This window comes from Micropterus dolomieu, linkage group LG07 (assembly GCF_021292245.1).
Source record: "Micropterus dolomieu isolate WLL.071019.BEF.003 ecotype Adirondacks linkage group LG07, ASM2129224v1, whole genome shotgun sequence".
Taxonomy (NCBI): domain Eukaryota; kingdom Metazoa; phylum Chordata; class Actinopteri; order Centrarchiformes; family Centrarchidae; genus Micropterus; species Micropterus dolomieu.
In genome coordinates, this window is record NC_060156.1 from 15,863,028 (window position 1) to 15,879,928 (window position 16,901).

The 16,901-nt window shown below is 39.3% G+C and overlaps 1 protein-coding gene across 3 annotated transcripts; it reads left to right on the forward strand.

Moving 5' to 3' along the window:
* Window positions 1–2,799: 2,799 nt before the first annotated feature.
* morc3a (MORC family CW-type zinc finger 3a) lies at window positions 2,800–15,781 on the forward strand. Of its 3 annotated transcripts, XM_046053181.1 has the most exons (19): window positions 2,800–2,838; window positions 5,272–5,344; window positions 8,092–8,224; window positions 8,549–8,775; window positions 9,044–9,203; window positions 9,549–9,693; window positions 10,460–10,588; window positions 10,748–10,870; window positions 10,980–11,077; window positions 11,245–11,349; window positions 11,446–11,574; window positions 11,906–11,980; window positions 12,126–12,168; window positions 12,339–12,401; window positions 12,510–12,630; window positions 12,704–12,776; window positions 12,863–13,910; window positions 14,740–14,930; window positions 15,030–15,781. In XM_046053181.1, the coding sequence occupies exons 1-19, from the start codon at window positions 2,800–2,802 to the stop codon at window positions 15,187–15,189; spliced, it is 3,135 nt and encodes a 1,044-aa protein (XP_045909137.1). In that variant the 3' UTR covers window positions 15,190–15,781. The 3 variants fall into 3 exon arrangements, with proteins under 3 accessions (XP_045909137.1, XP_045909139.1, XP_045909138.1); XM_046053183.1 differs by lacking the exon at window positions 5,272–5,344 and having other exon boundaries at window positions 2,819–2,838; XM_046053182.1 differs by lacking the exons at window positions 2,800–2,838; window positions 5,272–5,344 and adding an exon at window positions 7,834–7,998.
* The last annotated feature ends 1,120 nt before the right edge of the window (window positions 15,782–16,901 follow it).

A 16,901-nucleotide genomic window follows, 5' to 3' on the forward strand; every position in this document is an offset into this window, starting at 1 on the left:
ATTTATAACAGCCCGTCACCCAGACCCTTCATTTTTGCATTACGACTTTATTCAGAAGTAGCTTACACTTACAAGGAATTTGCTTTGCTGACTTGGTGAATTCCAATAAACATAAAATATTAAAACAATTAATTGATATGATGTAAAAAAAAAAAAAAAAGAATATCTATACAGAATATGTGCAACAGCTGTTTGTGTACAAGGAGAAGAGCAGAGGGGAAAGAACGCTGCCTTAAGGGAGCCAGTGCTGATGGTCCTGGAGTCGAAGACATGTTTTCCCAGCTCAACGTCCTGCTTCCTGTAAGACAGGAAGTCTGTGATCCACTGCAGGTGGAGTCAGGCACGCTCTGCAGAGAGAGCTTGTCCTGCAGCAGAGCTGGGATGACGGTGTTAAAAGCTGAAGTCCACAAACAGGATCCTGGCATAGGTTCCTGAGGAGTCCAGGTGCTGGAGGATGAGGTGAAGGGCCATGTGTACTGCATTGTCTACAGACCTGTTGGCTCTGTAGGCCATTGAACCGCATGGGTCTGTGATCCAGGAGCTGCTTCCAGGAGTGGATCTGTGGGGCGTTGCTGATAGCCCCAGACCCCTGCTGAGGTGTGGAAGATGGAGATGGCTCCTGCTGGGCTATGGGAGCTGGAGCTGGTGGTCTGGAGCTGATAAACGGAGTCACAGGGGAAGGTGTCAGGACAGTCCTAACTGTCCCATTGTCTTTCAAATTGACAGTAGAACTGCGGGGGGCTTTAGGTTGGTAGTTTGTGATCTGCCTGAGCCCCATCCAGACAGAAGCAGAGAACCGGTATTGTAGTCTCCATTTTTTTAGCTTCTTGCAGACCATGCTAAACCTCTAGTTTAACTCTCTAAAACCTGGGCCTGTCTCCACTCCAAAACCCCTCACAGAAGCTGATGTAGGACATCACAGCCTATGTGAACCTCCCAGTGAGTGCAGTCCAAGCACGCCGGAAGGTCCTCCATAGCTTCACTTGTCCGCTACTTGGATATCCTCACAACAGGTTTACAGAGCTTTAATATCTGCCTGTAGGCTAAGGAGGGCCCTGCTTACTGTAGTAACAGTGATCCGTGAATATTCTCCTCTGGTCGGACATTTAATTTTAATGAACTGTATCTGGGGAGTACATTGTCAGGGAAAATAATTCCTTAATACGGAGTCAAATGGATGTGATGAATTATTCTTTATGTAACATGGCCACGGAGAGAAAGCATGGTTTCTCTCCCGAAATCAGCATTTTCTCTTCTTAAATACAGACAACTACAAAACACAACAGCCAATAGTAACTGCCAAGACAAATGGTAGACAAGGGAAACAAATGGCAGATCACATCTAGAGTATTAGCACACACTCAAAGGCTCTTCTTGAGCGGAGAAAGGAAATGCAAATGTATGTGTCATCAGAGATATTTCCCTACCTCTTGATTAGTCTATGTTAAAACTCTCACCTACATGCCAGCAGACGTTTATTTTAAGTCAGAAAATCCATTGATTAAAAAAAAACTGTGATCAATGCTAATTTCTCAGTTACAGTGAATCCTAAGAATCAGAATTTATTTCTCACAACATACACATTATTACACACATATTACATACACACACAGCCACACACACAAACACGCCCTCAGCAGGATGTTCAGACACACATACAACCAGCTAAGTAAAAAAACCTACAAACTGTTTTTGTCTTTTGCAGGTGACTACCGTATGTTTTCTGAAATAAGGTCCCATGTGGGATACTGAAAGGGGACTTCATGGGACCACACGATGCGAAACATGCGGGTAATTTAATAGCCAGAAGTCTAACTTTTTTGACGTCCATGTACAGATTTGCAATAAACTGTTTTCACATTTAAACAGCGTGCAAAGACTTTGCTGACTGTATGAGTTAATCTGATATGAATTGAAGTTTCTGTGTACTGTGACCATAACATTTCTAATAGTTTTTTCCAGATGCATCATTCAGTCATTACTTCCACTGGAAATCATGCAGTTGAACTCTGCACAACATTGTGCAACTTTACCACTGCCCCCTTGCCCTTAATACAAGCCCACCCTACCACCCAGGCTTCAGCTGCACCTAGAAGTCCAGATTAAAAATGCCATTACATTAAAAGGTAATATTATTACTTTATTATTAGGCTACATGTGAAAGCAAGCTGGTCCCAGGAAGCAACTGATCAAGCTCCATAGTACATGCAAATAACCTCTTCTGCTCCTCTTGTCTGGCTTTTGACACCATTATTTACCTATCCTGCTTGTTTAACAAAACTAGGCTCCATTTGTTCCATTGTTCAGATTGTAAAAAATAAAAGCCTTCATTCAATAAACATATTGTAATCAGAAAACGTGCAAGTTTGTGTGCTGAAATCAAAGAGAAGGTAAGGGCCATCCTGACCCATGTTCATCAGAGCCAACAGTGTAGGAACCTGCACTTCTAATAACAAAACTTGTCTGATGGCCAAACTTTATTCTCTTATCAATATCAATATCAATATGATAACAGAACATTCCTTGTATATCAATAATGATCACTATAAAGTATTTTTCAAAGTATGTAATGCTACGTTATGAGATACTAAGTCATTGTTTTGAGAAAGTTTCTCATTATGTTGCGATACTTATTATTTATTATTTTGAGATATTAAGTCATAACAATTAGTAACAGAGTTACTATTGCATTATTATAATAACAAATGCAACGCAGGGTGTTAGGATTGAGGCAAATAATTTTGTTTCCGATGAAAAATTGACTTGACTCCTCCTACCGACGTGCGTATTTACGTAAAGATGGCGGCGCAGGCTGACCGCGGTGTCCCGTTGAGTACGGTGAGTAAAATTTACTCATTTATTTAAGGATTTTTTACAGTTATAACTGGATACAGTCTACAGATGTTGGCATTGGAGTTAAATAACGCTATAATGTAGACAAACTGTTTTCAGATGCCATATTGATTGTAACGTTAGTCTCTACAGAGCTCTGTGGTCCCCGTTCACTCGGCGTTAGCTAGCAAATTAACGTTACGTTACCGCTTAGTAACGTCAGTGATGTTAGTACACAACTTATTTGACGCTGTAAAACATATTATTGCACGTAGCTACACTGTCTGCCTGTGGTGTTAAACCGCGGAGTCTAAAGGCAAAGGTTGACTTCCGGTTCGCTGTAACAGTAACGTTACTGATGTCTTTTGCAATGTTTCCTAACCGTCGACTCTAGCATATAATTTAACGTTAACTTACATGTTAACTATTTACAATTTATTTTTCATTGTTCTAATTCAGTTTATTTTATCAAATATCATCACCCCAAAACACACGTTATAACGTTATACGCATGCTATTCATGAAGTATCACATCCACCTATGTCATGTAACGTTACGTAAAAATACCTGCACCGAAATATTTATTTCAGCATCCTTTGCACTCTGCTCTATTGCACTATTGTCTTGCTATCTAACGTTGCAAATGTTGTTTTCGGTTTATGTTCGTGCGTATTTGTGTATCTGTGCAGGGTAGTTTGTGTCTGCTTTGGTTGAGTTTGTTGTCAATGCTTGTTCTGTGTATGTATACATTGAGACCCACGTAAGACGAGGCAAATTCCTCATATCTGTACACATAACAGTTACCTGCATAACAAAAGTTACTCTGGTTCAGATTCTCCACTTAAAAAAAATAACAGATAACAGATAATAACAGCCTGCTGACCGCTTAAACTTTTAGCTGTTTCCCAAATATACACTATGCCAGTACCATATATTTACTTTATCTTTAAACAAGTATAACATTTTTGCAGTTTGTATTAAAGAAATAAATGTTCTTAACCGTCACGTTACCTACGACAAATGTCAATCAAGCTGCGTGTTTTGGTAAACTAACTGCTGATTTCAACACAAAGAAAGCAAAATGTTTTACCAAAGATTTAGGCCTAATAATTTTTCGGGTTTGTTACTTTGTGGGACACAAAGTGTCTGCACCACATTGCTGCTGTCACATCTGTGAAAACACAATTTCACTTTTTCTCTGTCCAGACCATATCAGTAATGGGCTGATGAGTATAGAGCTGTTCAGAGAAGATTTTGGTGGGGGCGTCCTCTGACTGGGGACACTGTTGCATGTCATCCCACTCTCATTCTCCCTACATTACATCATTTAGCTGACGCTTTTATCCAAAGGGACTTACTATTGCTATGTAAGGGGTCACACAACTAGGGGTTAAGTGTCTTGCTCGGGGACACATTGGATGTGTTGCAGTGGGATTCAAACCTGGGTCTCCCACACCAAGCACATGTGTCTTGTGCACTACACCATCTCCAACCCCATATTTCTCATCTCTCTTCACTGTAACATGTCAAATAAAAGCAAATACTTTAAAGATATAAGATGACCATATAAATGCCATCCATAAACAGTAAGTGTTTCCAGAGCATTAGTTTCAGAGTTTCTCTAACTATAATCCACATCTATATAAATTGTCAAATGTGCATTAATTACTATACTGGACAGGATGAAAGAGTATATTAATGCTTTTTTGTTGTTTGAAAGAGCAAAAATACATTAGAAAACACAGAAATTACAAATTAAACTTATTCTACATATAAAAGATGTAGAAATATTGAATTATATTGTCTTTGTTTTAAATCATAAAGCCTTGTGTGTAACACACAAGTGACTGTCTGATGTCTAGCCTAGTTTAGAAAACTTCTGGAGCTCCCTCAAATAATCTGTGCGCTCAGACCAGTTCCTAACATTTAGGAATATTTATGCACAGCATCTATTCTCAAAATCCTTAGGCACTTAAGACCAGAATTTTACACTTGAGTGGTCATCCAGGTCTAAATAATGGCTTGCACTTCCAATAAGACATGTGCTGTCAATGGAGTCACATTAGTCATATATGTTATTTATATGAAGACAACAAGCACCATCAATCAGACAGGTACTGACTGACAAGAGCAACACACTCTAATATTTGATGTTAAATTCAGTTTCGGAGACAGTTTACACCAAAATGCATCAGAGATCATTTGACCACATGCGCACGTCAAACCTGTTCTAAGAATCACATTGATATGCAAATGTTTTCAATAAGCCAAAGCTATATTATCCAGTGTAAGGGTTACATTTATGTCAACATATCACACATAAGATTATATTGAATGTATAACATTTTGTAGATAACTTCACACATAGATGTATGAAAATAAGAGCACTTTGAAAACGAACGGAACTATTGTGTAATTATTAATTTGCTCCACCTGCAGCTTTGTCCGAAGTTTCTTCACACAAATTCCACCAGCCACATCGGGCCCTTTAGCGCCATTGCTGAACTCATAGGTGAGTCATTGTCACACAGTTGTATTTTGTAAATGGAAATCATGCTCTCTCCATGCCAAAAGACTGACAGAGAATTTAAACTGAAAAGAAACTGTCAGTATTAGTTATCTTGTGCACACAAGTTAATACCATATTATATGTAAACAGTGGGATAGGGTTATACAAATACCCAATAACAGGGGACTTATTATTAAAAAACCTTGATTACCTCTGACATGGGTCTGACATGGCTGTGTGAATCTGAAATTTAGAGAGATATGAGTTTATAGTAAATTGTCTTGTGTGCACTAGGTAAATAACATGCTAGAAAACTGCAAAAAAATATCAAAATAAGATGAGATTGTAAGTGCGTGGTCTAAAGGTTACATTCATTCCTTTTGGGAAGCTTGGATTTTTATGTTGTTTAGTGTTTTAGGGCTGATGTTTCCTTCTTCAGTTCAGTTTCAGTTTTGTTTTCCACATGGGGTGCACCTGCTGGTGTCCTCCTCCAAAAGAGTGTCGTTTCAGCCACTTTATAAAACATACTGCTGACTGAGAATGTCAGCAGAGCAGACACAGACAGGGAGAGTGACTTAGCGACAATGCACTTTGTTATGCCTAGTAGAGTTTTAGGTTAAACAGCAACTTCAGTGTATTTAACCACACCCCAGTTTTATGATTATGATTATAGGCTCTGACTCACAACATCAAAACTGTATGATTCAAATACCAACTTATTTTTCAAAATTCTCCTTCTGGCAATTTGATAGTGATGTGTTTTATGGAAACCAGCTATGATTTGTTTGCCAGTCTTGAAGGAGAAGTGACCAAACTCGCTATGGCAGAGCCTATACGAAATAAGCATGTGCAGGCAGTGTGATTACTATTACTATTATGTTGTAACAACAGTCAGCAAAATTCAAAATGACTGATAATGTAATTGTTAATGTATACATACATACACACGTATATAATGAGTAATAATTAAGTTGTGTTTGCAGTTGTCGCCCATTTGATATAAATCAAATGTCCCTTAAATTGTACTTTTTTAAACATCTGCATGTCTTGCATATTATAATTTTAATCTTAGAATACTCATAACTAAATCATAACGGCTGTAGAAGATTTTCATTAAACATACTCTGTGTGTACACTATACACACATATCTATCTCAGCCCATATCAACTATATTCACATCTGATATTAAGTTTGCATGTTTAAAGAACTGTGTTTCCAAATGTAGCCACCTGACAGTCTGTGTGCTGTAGGTTTTCTAAAAAACGCATGCTGTAAATTCCTGATTTCAATGGTGTCAAGGAAAAAGGCATGTTAAAGGGTAATTTCAGTATTTTTAAACCATTGCCCTATTTCTAATTTTTTGGCCGTTGAAATGAGTAATAGTTGGTACAAAACGTTTTGAAATCTGTGCAGCAGATATCTTCAGCGGGCAGCCACAAACTGGAAGCAGTAGCCACACCGGTGGAAATGTGAGTCACAGTTGGACAGAGGGATTTGTTGTGTTGGAGTAATGCTAGGAAATTACGTCTTGCTAGCATTTACTCTATGTACTCAACAAAATCCTCTCCCTTGTTTCCACTCGCGTTTTCTGCAACAACCTGCCTCTCATATTTCAGAGCAAGAATTGTCCTTGATCAACACTTCATTTTCTTGTTGAAAACAAAATGTGTCAGCGGTACTCACTTGTAGGGATCCTTTCCATGTCCATGATGTTGTTCGACACCTCTTATGCTGCTGTCAGTGGCAAAAAGAAGCACTTTTTGTGGGCGTAATTTTGATGGGCACAGTTGCCACCACTGCAGTCGGCTCGTAGCTGAAGCCATCTACTGCGTGGATACCAAAATCTTTTGTACCACCACCTACTAGTCATTTTGACACCAAAATATGTGAAGATAGGGCCTGGGTTAAAACTACTAAAATGATTCTTTAGGTAATGGGCTCCCTCACCTAATTGTATTATGGGGAATGTGCCAGAAAGCTCCTGAGCTAACGGTATTATGGACATTGGGCAAAGTGCCAGAATGCTTCAGACCAGGGCCAGAAAACGCCATTAAAAGAGGATGTATTATGCTCCTTTTCAGGTTCAAAATCCTATTTAGAAGTTGTACCAGAACGGGTTTACATGGCTTCATTTTCAAAAAACAACATATTATTTTTTCATACTGCACATTGCTGCAGCTCCTCTTTTTACCCTGTGTTGAAGGCTTCGTTTTAGCTATGGAGTGATACATATTCTACGTCTCTAAATGCTCTTTGTTGGGAGTTGCATTGACTGCCTGGAGGGTAGCTAGTGTTTGGAAGGGAGAGGAGAGGTGTGTGCTGGAGCTCAGTGTTTTTCCACCGGTGTTTTTGAGGGCATGTCAGACTAGTCGCGGCGAGCATTATGACACGTATTTACGTGTGACATCACAATACAGCAGAAGTAAAGGCTGGTCTACAAACAAGCTGTTTTCAGGCAGTTCAGAGCAGAGTTTTCTGTGGGAGATGGGAATTCCCTTTGGGGTGGACTTTGGGCTTTTTCACTTTGCAAACCTATAACATGTACAAAATAGATATGTAACTCAATAAAGAAGAGGGAAAAAGCCAAAAAGTATAATACCACCTCTTTAACCAATAAGATGATAGACTCAGAAAAAAAACACTATTTTTTTGTGGGGTAAAGATGAGGTCAATTTCAGAACTTTCAATGCTGGAGGTTGAGGTTTTCATGTGAAGTTGTGTCAAGTTGCCCCTGTTTTTCTTTTTACAGACAATGCCTACGATCCAGATGTCAGTGCGAAACAGTTCTGGATTGATAAGACTATGGTCAATGAACAAGAATGCCTCAGCTTTATGGATAATGGAAATGGAGTGGACTATAAAGCAATGCATAAGATGCTCAGGTACAGATACTGCTGCTTGGTATTTTTCCGGAAATTATGGAAAGAGTTGTTAAATACTTTCTGCACCATCAATATTTTTGGAATATCAGAAATGTCAGTTTATATTTTATGTAAAACCACTGTTATTTTGATATTTGTTATTTAGAATCTGTTATTTGTGGTAGTTGAGTGTAATGGCCCACTAAATATTGACAGTGCTGGCATACATCATAAAGACCACTGCCTCAAACCTTTAAAAACAAACATTGTAAATGATGAATACATATGAACCATGATGTGATTCATATACTCACTAAAGAATCTGTTTCTTTTCCCCCCATCAAGCTTTGGCTACAGTGACAAGGTTGCTGTGAAGGGTGTAAAGCCAATTGGTATGTATGGAAACGGTTTCAAGTCTGGAGCCATGCGTCTTGGTAAAGACGCCATCGTATTTTCCAAGTCAGAGAGTAGCTCCTGCGTCGGGATGCTTTCTCAGACCTACCTGAAGGAGATCGATGCTAAGCAGATAATTGTACCTATTGTCTGCTTTGAACAGAGGGACACAAAGGAGCATATCCTTTATCTAATGCATTAAGGCATATTGCATCATGTCAACAAATAATATCTTTTTGATGTGAATTTGGTACAGGAGCACTACTTTTAAGTAAGATATTCTACTCAAACAGTTTGGATGTAACATATTAAAGTCTCAAACTACTAGATTGTTTAGGATTTTTACATGTTTTAGAGAAGCACATTTTCTCCCAATCCAACGTCAGACAGTCTTATATCCATTTGTCCTAATTTTTCATTGGAAGTTGTCCTTAACTTCAGCTTTACTCTGCGTGAAAGAGGAGCACAAAGCCAGTCTGCAGGACATCCTGCGCTATTCCCCTTTCAAGACACAGGAAGAACTGCTCCATGAGATTGATGCCATCACTTACCCCTGTTCCTCTGGGAAAAAAACTGGCACACGGATCATCATCTGGAATCTCCACAGGTCTGTCTGTATTCCACACATACAAAGATGTATGTTTTATTGTAGAAGCCAATGGCTAAGGTGTAATTCCACTATGTTGTGCTCTGCCACTAGTCAAAACCCAACATTGTACAATGATCAGATGAAAAATGTGTCAACACCCTATTTACTAACCATTCAGCTTTCAGGACAAACACACAAAACAGTGCTTTCAACAAACAGTAGAAAGGTTGTTAACACTGGTTATCAATAATGAATACCAACATAATGTTTTGTATTAGGGGTCTTTCTCTGGGATTCAAGAATCACCATTAAGACCAGATTTAGAGGCCTATTCATCTATAATGTTTGTTTGTTTTTCAACAGGACATCTACTGGATCAACTGAGTTTGATTTTGAGAGGGACCGTTACGATATCCGAATTCCAGCTGATGTCTATGAGGCAATAAATGACACTACTCATCATCCAGGGGTCATATCACACATCCCTGAGTGTGTTTACTCACTGCGGGTAAGCAGCAGTAGTAGTAGTAGTAATGTCCCTGTCTTCAAAAAATTCAAAATGATTCTATATTATACCTAAGGCATCATTTCTATGCCTTATCCACCCACAGTCACTTGTTGACCAACTATACAATGCTACTTATACAAGCATCAAACCCTTAAGTCCCTCACCATTAATTTAAAAAATGTGTTTTGCTTATTGTTACTTCACTTGGATGTTTGACCTTCATTATGCAGAATGATGTGCATGATGTTCATAGTTTCTGGATTTTTCGAGTATTAAATATAATTTTACAAATTGTTAGGGATTTAACTCTAAATTGTTATTCCAAGAAATTTATTTTTGTGTCTTAAAACATGTCTGAGGTTTGTAATCATTAATTTTAAGGTTTTTTTCTCTTGCATTTTTAGTAAAGTCAAGCCACTTCTTTTAGTGAAATCCATTCAATTACATTTATTAATTTAGCGGACGCTTTTATCCAAAGCGATTTACAATTGCTATACATGCCAGACGTCGCACATCTCTTAAGTGTCTTGCTCAGGGACATAATGGTGGATGGGTCACAGTGGGGGATTGAATCCAGGTCTCTCACACCAAAGGCGTGTGTTTTATCCATTGCACTATAACCAACCCAGTTGCATGTAATTGTAGATGTTCTGTTTTGTGTGTGTACAAGAAACAAATATTTATAATTTATAAACTTGTAGACTGACTCTTGATATCATGTTCCATTTACATGAATTAATAAATCAATACTTTTCTTTGACCTTAGGCATATTGCAGTATTCTCTATCTGAAGCCTCGGATGCAGATCATCATACGTGGTGTAAAGGTGAAATCTCAGCTCATTGCGAAGAGTCTGGCCTTCCGCAATAGGGACCACTACAGGCCCACTTTCCTGGTATCCTTTCATCACAGGCTGAGCTGAGCCTTTTTTGACCTTTTTCTCTTTGGTTTGGAATATGTGTTGACTAATAATTTCTTAGAATTTGGAACGCTTGTGCGCAAAAACTCTTTGCTTCTTTCTTTGCTCTTGAGTTTTCCTTGAATGTTATTTTAGGACAAAGTACGCATTCCTATCACTTTTGGCTATAACACCAAAAGTAAAGACCAATATGGCATTATGATGTATCACAAGAATCGCCTCATCAAAGCCTACGAGCGTGTTGGCTGCCAGATTAAGGTGAGTCTGTGTTGTGAGCGTGTGTTTTTTTTTTTTTTTTTTTTTATATATTTGCATGTTTTTTTTTTTTTTTCTTCATCCAGTGCTCACCTCTTTTGTCCCTCTACAGGCCAACAACAAAGGTGTTGGGGTCATTGGAGTCATAGACTGTTACTTTCTAGAACCTACGCACAACAAACAGAGCTTTAATGAGACAGATAAGTACAGGTAATAGCAGTGAGGATGCATTCAGTTTTGATTGCATTGGTCTGATAAAGGTCTAAATGAATGAATCTGCCCACGTAAACATATTTTTAAAGTCTCATATTACTGGATTATTTGTCAACATGGGCCCAGAAATGCATAAGTCTGAAGTTCTTTATTTCCTGTAACAGGAAAACTATGGCCAGTTTGGGAATCAAACTGGAGGAGTACTGGCAGGAAATCCGCCACAGGAGAAATACAGAGGACCCAAACTGCATACCAATTGAAGATACCACGTTAGTACATTTTGCAGTGACTGACATCATGCACTCTGCACATATATCTGTCTAACCATGTTGACTTCTAAGATGCTCTGAAACTTATGTCTACAGGAAGCGACCAGATCAAAACTGGGTGCAGTGTGATGATTGTTTGCGCTGGCGCAAACTCCCTGATGGGATTGACTGCAGCAAGCTGCCAGAACAGTGGTTCTGCCGTATGAACCCCGATCCTCAGTTCAGGTAACCAAAGCCTTGAAAAATCTGTTGGCATTAATCACATTCTGATCTGATAAAATAAACAATTAGAACAGAGAAAAAGATACTCATATTCCGATCCACAAATCTGTATAGCACTGTCTCCCCCTGGTGTTGAAGGCTGCATTACACTTTTCTGTTGGTACTTAACTGTTCTACCTGAGCTTAAAATTACTGCTGATCATTTCTCAAATTGCTCTTCAAGGGACATGAGGCATGAAAAGGTTCCTCACAGCAGAGGTTGCTAACTAGTGGCTAGTGGAACTAGATAAACCATAAACAATGTTTTCCATCTCTGTCTCATTTGTCCTCCCAGGAACTGCAACATAGATGAGGAGGCCGAGGACTCGGATGATGATCAACCGTCATACCGCAAAACCTATAAACAACAGTGAGTCCGATTTTAATTAAAAACACTGCCACTACGTTTGCCTAAAATGTAACTGAATATTTAGACCCAATAACAATGGCACATTCTTGTATTAAGCTGCCAAAAAGTTACCTGCCCTACCTTACCTCTATTTTCTTTTGTACAGGGAGAGGGTAGACAAAAAGAATGAAGAGAAGAAAAGACAAAAGGTGAGGACACACCGTCGTCTGCTGTAAATCACCTGCCATCTTTCTGCCTGCTGTTCCTGCAACACCTCAGTGCGATTTGGAATATATTCTTAATTTTCTGATAGTATTGATTTCTGATTCCATAAAGGTTAACATGTGATTAATAGTGCTTTTATGATTTTGTTTTCTAGGAAGAAGAAGAGCGAAGGTGCCTGGAAGAACAGCGTTTGGCCCAACAGCAGCTGCGTCAATTAGTATGTTTTCCATGTGACATCAAAGAAGGTTGGGAGTGACGACTGAAATTGATTTCACTAAACATAATCATTCTGTTCTCTATGTTTTGTGTTTGTTGTTGTTGTCAGACTGTCCATTCCCCCTCTACTACCACTACCCCAAGGAGAAGGTTGAACACTGAGTCACTACTAGGGGGTGCTGCGATGGCTAAATCCTCTTCATTGAGGTCCTCCACAATTTCCCAAGCTGGTAGGAAAATATATTCTGTGTGTGTGAAACTTTGAGAGATCGTTTTTTTTAAGTCTGCTTTCTTTCTCTCTAGCTTGCAGCCCTTCCAGTAGCAGTGGTCTTCCAGTTATTACTAGTGTATGCTCACTGTCAGCGCGCCCCCCGAGGTATGATTTTGTGCTGTATGTGATCTTAAATATATCCATTTGACTATGTTTAACTAACATATTAAGTGCCTTTATCTGCACTTCAGGGGGAAAAGAACACAGTCTCTTACTCCACAAAGAACGACGCCCAAGAGACCTAGAGTTAATGGCTTCCAGCGGGTCACCACAGATACGTCCACATCAGTGGATGTGAGCCCACAGAGCTCCCCGTCAGTGCTCGCTGGTAATGATGATGATGATACTGATGATGACATTTTCATCTTGGAGACTGCAAGTACCCCAAAGCCAAAAAGTCCGTGCTTAGATTTGACTAAAGTGAAGACGGAGCGAGAGCAAAGTGATGCTAACTTTGGCATGCTGTTGGAGTGCAGCGATGATGCTGCAATAGATGTCGCCTTGGAGGCTAATGTTGCAGGAATGGCAGCTGTGGGAACCAGTTCCTCCCCAGCACCCCCTCTAGTGGTGGCCAGCATCACCACCCAGACAGAAGTACCCAAAGTGAAGCAGGAAGAGTGGGATGAAAATCAAACCGTAATGGAGGAGAGCGCAGGGCAGAGTGGTAAAGAAGATGTTTGTGAGCAAAGAGCTGTTAAGCAAGAGAGCAGTGGAGACACTCACAGTGAGGATGTGGAAAAGCAGACCTTGCAGAACGGAGTGACAAATCATCTGGATAGCACAGAAAAGGCTCAACCTTCCTGTGCAGATGCCTGTGATAGAAACTCCTCTCCACTTCACCACCCCAGTATGATTGAGGTACAGGAACAGCAAGACCAGCTCCTAGAGCTCATGCAGGCGACAGCTCAGGAGAGAGACTCCTTTAAAGAGCAGGTCCAAAACCTCACCCGCCAACTGCAGGAGCTGTCTCAGATCAGTGTGAAGAAGGAGTGCTCTCACCAGGCCAGCCAGACGGAGGAAACGGAGCCGGAAAAGGACTACAAAAGTCTGTTTGAGAAGGCCAAACAGAAAGTCGATGAATTGATTAAGGACAAAGAGACTTTACTGGCAGCCACTGAGACCAAGCCCAGTGATGCACAAGGTGAGGAGAAGGACATTGATGAGATTGCACTGCAAGTTGACCGTCTAGTCCGGGAACTGGATCAAAGAAACAAGGAGAGGGATGAACTGCGCTTGAAGGTCAGTGTTCCAGCTGTATTTTGAGCTATAAGTGCAAGACTTGCAATACTCTTTTTTTTAATTCTTTCTTTCTCTTTTTTTCTTGACAACAAATCCCATAAAAAGCCTAAAGCCAAATATCTCGGAGTAATTTCTTAAATTTTTAATAAGAAAATGTTACTTAAACAGTGCATTTGTTAGGGACTAGCTGAGTATGTATGGCAGCAGGGCACCGTATGTGGGATCCACCTCAAAATAAACTACAATGCCCATGTTGACCATAATGAAGGAACATGTCTCCCAGTGTAACAGTGTGGTTCATTAATGTGTTTAGAACAGATTTTGGAGGTTTATGGCACAAAGGGAATAAGCTACTGTATATCAGGCTTTGGGTACAGGAAATTCAAACATTTTTGTAGAATCAATTTATTGTTGGTTTTGGACTTTTAATGGGATTGGTTGACAGTAAGAAAATATAGAAGATGAACAGACTTATCGTTTAATACAGGCATTATATTTCCTTTATTCTGTCAGATAATGATACTTAAAAGCCCAAAAAAATTGCTTTAAAGTCTTGAGCTTGAAGGTTCATTCCTGACCTTTGGACACATATGCATACATATAGTGATTATGATCAATCAAACCTATATGGACAACATATTTACAAATATCAAACATGAATCTGTGCACTTTATGTAAAAAAGCAACTATAAAAAGAGTAAGTAAGATTGTATGGTTATATAGTACATTGTCATTTGCATAATTGACTCATATACAGTATACAGTTTATATGCAGCCCACATAAATTTTGTGTACCTTTTGTTTGGTTGATGTTGACCTGCTTATCCAGTTGGACAGTCTGGAGGAGGAAAGGGCAAATCTGGCAGCCCAGTGTGAAGAACTCAGGTTGAGCCTGCAGCAGCAGAGGGAAAATGCAGAAGAGGGAAGCGCAGCTCCACACAGAGCCACTGGTTCTTCTGTACAAACAGATCCCAACAAGGCAGGAGGGACAGCGGACACTAGCACAGATTCATCCAAGAGGTTTGGTTGGTGTAAAATCGCTTTCCATTAATGTTGTATGAGTTATCACTGAATTATCATTATTAAAATCATGTGAATCACATTTTCTCTCTCCATCAGTTTGATTGAGCTTCGGCACAACGTCGGGCGCCTTCTTGTCTCCTACGTGCCTGCCCTGGACCTGGGCCAAGTGAATTATGAGTGTAATGTAATTGATGAGATCCTAGAACAGTTTCTCTCCGATGCGGCGTCTGTCACACAAGTGGGGCTGAGGGACTGAACAGTAAATGAATAAACAAATCATCTCCATGAAGCCCCAAATTGGTGACATTGGGCTGTATAATATTAAATGATCAGATCCTAGACTAAAGTGCAACCCGTCACCTTTAAATAATGAATACATGTCCCTATGAGTGTGGGAAATTAAGTCTTTTTTATTTGTGGGGCTGAAGGTGTGTACATGTGTACAGATTTTATGATGTACAGTAAATGCAACGGCTACAACCTACTTTGCATTTCTTTTTCTTAACAGAAGAGATAAGTTAACCAAAACATGCAGAAAAAAACTACAAACGATATAATCACGGCATACACAATTGAATGCTACAGGACTTTTACTTTACTCTTAAGTTTCTGGGTAACACATTTAACAGTCAACTGTTTGATATTGTGTTGATCAAGTAATTCTAGTCACAGTATGGCCTTTTGTTTAGGTTTTCAAAACAAGCAGGCTCGATATGTGATTCTGTTTTACATTGACAACTGGCTGTTATGTTTATGGTTTGGATTGCTGCAGATTTTGTATGCACTATGTCAAATATATTTTTTATATCTCCTGTCTTTGATCTCTGATTAAATGCTCTGACACATTATCATTGGTATCCTTGTGAATTGATATGACAAACATTATAGAAAATAGGGCTTGCAACAAACCGCACAGTATGTTTCTGAGTGACAAAAACTGAAACTTAACTGAAATAGTTAGAGAAGAAACTTGCGCTGTCCTTAAAACAGGCTGTGTTTGCTTGCTGATTTAAGATTTCAGTGATGGCCATTCTACAGTTTCACTTAATACACTGGTGAGAGCAAAGTGTGGTAAAGTGTCCACTGGTAGTAGCAGCATTACAAGCATACAGGTGATCCAGTGTATTACAGTTTGTTTTCTGAATTCTTAAACACTAACAGTCTTTCTTGAAACACTTTCTGAAACCATGAACACTTGTAGCCAGATCGTTTACAACATGTGCCAAACTGAATGCACATTCTTTGCTTTACACTCAGTTTGCAATTCAATAACACACTTCTATCAAAACTGTAAACATTACTATATTTTTCTACACTATGTAATGAAAATAGGAATTCCACATTGACACATGTGAAAACACTTGTAGATTAGTTCAAATACCAATCAGAGCTTGAGCACTATATGTATTAAGGCCAAAGGTAAACATTTGGTTTGGCTAACAATGGAGACTTTTGGAGAGAAAGAGAGGTGAGAATTAGATGAGGATGAGGAGGTGAAGAAGTAAGAGGAAGACGGGGGAGAATGAGAGGAAAAGGGAGTCAGGAACACAACAGATTAAATCAGAGTAACTATGGTTGACCATGTTTTCAACCATGGGATGAGCTTGAAGGAAGCTGCATGGGCAAGGGGTTCAACCAAATCTGAGCCGCTGTACTGTTGCAGGTACAGTATGTCACAAAAGTGCATACACCCCTCACATTTTTGTAAATATTTGATTATATATTTTCATGCGACAACACTGAAGAAATGACACTTTGCTGCAATGTAAAGTAGTGAGTGTACAGCTGTTATAACTGTAAATTTGCTGTCCCCTCAAAATAACACAGCCATTAATGTCTAATCACTGGCAACAAAAGTGAGTACACACCTAAATGAAAATAAAACAAATTGGGCACAAATAGCCAAATTTTCCCTCCCCGGTGTCATGTGACCCATTAGTTTTACAAGTTCTCAGGTGTGAATTGGGA

Bases quoted from the DNA above. Each gene is read 5' to 3' on its own strand.
- morc3a (XM_046053181.1), top strand. From the start codon at position 2,800: ATGGCGGCGCAGGCTGACCGCGGTGTCCCGTTGAGTACG. The intron at 8,776-9,043 runs ATATCCTTTATC...CTTCAGCTTTAC, and splicing joins ACAGAGGGACACAAAGGAGC to TCTGCGTGAAAGAGGAGCAC. The intron at 12,631-12,703 runs GTAGGAAAATAT...CTTTCTCTCTAG, and splicing joins CTCCACAATTTCCCAAGCTG to CTTGCAGCCCTTCCAGTAGC.